This window comes from Rutidosis leptorrhynchoides, chromosome 4, assembly GCF_046630445.1.
Source record: "Rutidosis leptorrhynchoides isolate AG116_Rl617_1_P2 chromosome 4, CSIRO_AGI_Rlap_v1, whole genome shotgun sequence".
Classification (NCBI taxonomy): domain Eukaryota; kingdom Viridiplantae; phylum Streptophyta; class Magnoliopsida; order Asterales; family Asteraceae; genus Rutidosis; species Rutidosis leptorrhynchoides.
This window is the reverse complement of record NC_092336.1, coordinates 134,031,939-134,036,738: the sequence shown is the minus strand read 5'-3', so window position 1 is coordinate 134,036,738 and position 4,800 is coordinate 134,031,939. Positions and strand designations below refer to the sequence as shown.

At 30.4% G+C, this 4,800-nt stretch overlaps 1 protein-coding gene across 1 annotated transcript; it reads right to left on the bottom strand.

The window, feature by feature from the left end:
* Window positions 1–1,570: 1,570 nt before the first annotated feature.
* LOC139841013 (F-box protein CPR1-like) lies at window positions 1,571–2,623 on the bottom strand. Its single transcript, XM_071831249.1, has one exon. It carries the CDS (start codon window positions 2,621–2,623, stop codon window positions 1,571–1,573), a length of 1,053 nt encoding a protein of 350 aa, XP_071687350.1.
* Between the last annotated feature and the right edge of the window lie 2,177 nt (window positions 2,624–4,800).

Here is a 4,800-nt window from a genome sequence, read left to right as displayed (position 1 = left end):
AAGAGCCATTTAACTAAAGTATGGTGTTGTGTGGTAATGTTTTTCAATTTGGTATATTGGAATTTATCCTATAATCAAATGGTGAAGGTCTGTTGCTGGCCACGTATGCTGTTGAATGCTGGTGACTATAGTGGTATTAAGTATTTTGTGGCTGTTTCTGATTGCTGTTATTGTTCTTCATGTGTGAAGGCTGTTTATTGCAAAGATATGATAGTTGGGCTTTTGGTTGATTTATTGCATATGTCTGGTATTCAAAAGGTCAACAGGGATATAGTTTGCTGCAATAGTTTTGATGTTTTGATGCTGTTGTTGCTGTTACACTGTTACTCTGTGATGTATTATTTGCTGGGGTATGATTGTCAGATGTGCAGTATCTTAAATTGGGTAAAAAATGTAGAGTATGCTACTGCTGTCTAAGTCATGGGTCAGAATTATCACTATAGTATTGATATAGGTCAAAGCTGCTACTTAAAAATTAGTTTGGGTCTATATCACCTCTTCAGATCTGATTTGGGTCATGATTACTTGTATGATACAGGAGTGAGTCAAATTTGCCTATGTTTGACTCGTGTGGGTCAGGTTTGCTATTTTACCTATGAGGTGGGTCGCATGTGTCACTACGGTTCTGTTATGGGTCAAAGTTGTGATATCATGTTTTGTTTGGGCCAAAAATACAGATGTTGTGTGTTGTGGACTGTGGACGGTTGCTGTTATGGTCTTATTTGGTGTACAACCGCTGTTTTGGGTTGGAATTGCTATATGCACTCACTTATGTTGAATGGCTATTGGATTCTGTTTTATTGCTGCTTTTGGTATCGGTGTAATTACTACTATGGGCCCGCTTTGTCTTGAATTCAGACTGGCTGAAAAATGTCATTGTTTACAAATGGGTTGGATTTAGGTTGATAATCAAAAAATAGTTGATAATACAGTAGCTGAGTAGCAACCTATAAGGCCATACCTAAACTTATTCATATAGCCAATTAACAGATTCATATAAGCAACGGGGCAAATATATGACGTCTAATACAACACGGTTTTAACTCCAGGTGTTTTGAGAAGGGTTATTATAGACTAGTACACCCCATAATAACATAAGGTAAAACAAAAGTGGCTGTAATTAAAACAATGTAAACACAATCACACACAGCTCACTGAATCTATTAGATACAATCTCCATAAAAACCATCAACCCCAAAGAAAATTTTAAAAACAGATCCATACATGAATGAATGTTGTCTCATTTTGAATAGTTGAACAACATCGACAGCACATGTAGTTGCAACGTAAGGAAAATTAATGCAACCAATAAATTTCAAGATGTTTGATGTTAACAATATATAATACTCTGTTACTAATTAACAACTAGTAGCAAAATGGCACCAAAAAATATATAAAGCACATCTATTTAGAACCCAAATTATTATCAATATAAACAAGCAATCAAATTATATACCATCACAATGATACTTACATATGATATGTAGTAAGAAAGCCGAATATATATGGCCATTACCATCATGTATCCAAAGAAAGAAGTGTTAATAATAATAAGAAATAAGAATCCGCTTTACTGTTTATGAGAGCTAGAATCCGCTTTTAGACGACGACTCCTCTTGTTATTCTTCTTATACGTTGGTTTCCCAAACGGATATGGAGAAACAAGTGACTTGACAAATACAGGACAAGTAATATTATACCAATTCCGCCAAGACAAATGTATGTTTCCTTGATAATCATAAAATAAACACCAAGTGTTGTCTGGAATGAAATCGAGTACGTATGCAGTAGTGGCAGCACCATTCTTATTACCTTCGTAATCATGTGGGACCAGTTCCCAACAATTATCATTTTTCATCACCCACGTTTGGCGGTGAATAGCATTGAAATCATAGAATTCACTGCAACGATATATGCATAGACGTTCTTCAAACATCCCTAGTCTATCCCGTTCATCATATACATATTCCGTGTGATCATTAGGTAACACGATTTCTTTAAATTTCTCTAGACATATATCAAACGAAAGAATAATTGTCTTCTTCTTGTTTTTTGTAGTATCATCCATAAACCAATGAAGCGCCCCATCGTATAAAAAACCACAATTATAATCATTAAAACTAGAAAGATAAGTTAAATTATCGTTGTCTCCAACTAATTTCCATTTATTTGATTTTAAAGATAACACTTGAAAGCGCATATGATGCTTCGATTGATTAAAGCCGACAACAACCTTGTAATCATCCGTAGCAGAATCATAACCGAAACCACAAATTACTCTTCCCCTGTACTTAATACAAGGCTTTGGAAGTATTCGAACCTCTCGAGTGGAAGGATTAGTTACTAATAATTCATCTTTAAAATTAGTAAAGATGCAAACAAGGCCATTACATGAACCAACAATCATACAATCACGAAACTTATTATCAGCGACATTATTGAACTTCCAATGTAATCGGATTCTTAAATATCCATGTTCACGATTGTTATTGTAACTACGATTAAGATGAGTTTTAACAAAATAATCAGATGATATTAAATTATACCATGACTTACAAACACTCTTGCATCGGAGAACATCTTCTACATCCGATCTTGCAAGTATAAGCTCAACCACATCCATTAGAATGAAAGGATTATTGTGCTTTCTATTAATAGAAAGAAAAAATGAGTTTGATTAGAAAAAAATAGCAGATTGAGTTGCAGGTTTCTAGGTTTTCAAGTACCGTGTTTATGACCGAATCTTTTTATTGGGCTTTAGTATTAAAAATTAATCTTGGGCCAATCGGGCTAAGGAAAAAATTGGAAGGTTGATAAAAATAATTTGCAAAAAAAAATAAAAAAATGCTCAAATAAGCAAAGATACAAACGAATTTGATAAAAAGCAGACTTATAAAAGTCTCCAGTTAGGCTACCATTTCTCGACTAATTGGGATCTGAGTTTTTGACTTTGTAAATTTATTCAATATGTTATAAAATATCTAGATTGTGTTATAAAATATCTAGATTGGATGTTAATTTTATTATTATTATATTTCTTGCATAGTAATATTTTATACTATAAATAGACATGTATGGTAACCATTTAAGGTGCACCATTTCTCTTGAAATATCAATATCAATATTTCTTCTCTCATTCTTCTCTCTTTTTCTCTCTTTGTTCTTATAACCATTAAAGGTAATTATAAGCCTACTGAATTATAACACGTTATCAGCACGAAAAGCTTAGTGTAATTAAAAGATATCTCAAACGATCACGAATCACTAATCAAGGTATGAAATTATTAATAATTTTCAGACTCGAATATATCAAATTTTGGACTACTAACATTTATATTTATGTTATTTAAGTTATATATGGTCGGTTATACCACCTGAATTATATTTATGTAATCTAACTTTTACTAACTTCACTAACATTTATATTTATGTTATTTAAGTTATATATGGTCGGTTATACCACCTGAATTATATTTTCTGTAATCTAACTCTTATTAACTTCACTAACATTTATATTTATGTTAATAAGACCTCATGATTGTACGCAACACGTCATTTGACAACACGGTACTTTATGTACGCAACACGTCATTTGACAACACGGTACCATGGGTCGAGATTAATTCCGATCAATACGAATACGACGGGGTCTTTATATGTTATCTAACATTTATGATTACTTATGCAATTAATCATTATTTATTTCATGCATACTAATGTTTATTCTTAAATTTATAATTTTAAAAATTAAAATAAAAAAATAGTTTGTATTTTTATTAAAAGTAAATCTTAAAAGTTAAAATAAGAAAAAGTAGTTTGTACTTTTATTAAAAATAAATCTTAAAAGTTAAAATACAAAAAGTAGTTTGTATTTTTATTAAAATTAAATCTTAAAAGTTAAAATAAGAAAAAGTAGTAGTTTGTATTTTTATTAAAAGTATATCTTAAAAGTTAAAGTAAGAAAAAAAAGGAATGATAAAATGGAATAGTTTTTTTGTCAAAAATGAAGTATTGAAAATGAAGTGGTCTCCTTCTATAACTAAAAAAAATATATATATACTTGTATCAAATGAATTTTTTTGTGGCCGACAATTTCAAACACGAGTCCGTGTTTAGTTTATCAAGAATATCTCTTGCTTTGGTGAAAGGTCACGATCACGATATCAGGTGTTGTGAAAGAATTAAAAAATTGGTCAAGTGGCCTTTTAAAAACTAGAAAAAAAAATTTAAACAAAATTTTTTTTTTATATATTTATAATTTACGGGTAACGTAAAAAAAAGGAAGTTTTTTTTTTTAAAAAAAAAACAAAGAAAGTGTTTAAATGAGTTTTACAGAAAGGGGGAAAGCAAAGTAAAAAAAAAACTTTTTTTCCCAAACAAAGGTAAATGAAAGTAGGACTTAATACAAGAAAAAAGTAAACATCTCCTAGACGTGATAAAATCTATCAATGATAAGTATTAGACTTGATGAGCTAAATGTGACAAAAATGTTTCAACATGTCTTATGTTAATTTTCTAAAATAAGTTATTATTATTCCGAGTTTAACACATATACATATGTTAATTAAAAACAACCTTTTTGTTCTTATGTAGTGTTGGGTTGCAATTTTGGTTGTATGCCATAATTCCATCCAGTAGAGTGACAATAGAAAACTTTTGATGATAATCAATAAAAAACTTTTTTCCAAACTTGTCAAATGTTTTGTTAAAAACGTGACCGTTGAAAAAAATGAGGTTGAATAATAAAACTTAAAAAACAAATTATTTTTTTAAGAGTGTGCATCAAAATGGCCCGTTTAA

What these genes read in the sequence shown, in the direction of transcription:
- LOC139841013 (XM_071831249.1), bottom strand. Translation starts at nt 2,623, where the DNA reads ATGGATGTGGTTGAGCTTATACTTGCAAGATCGGATGTAGAAGATGTT.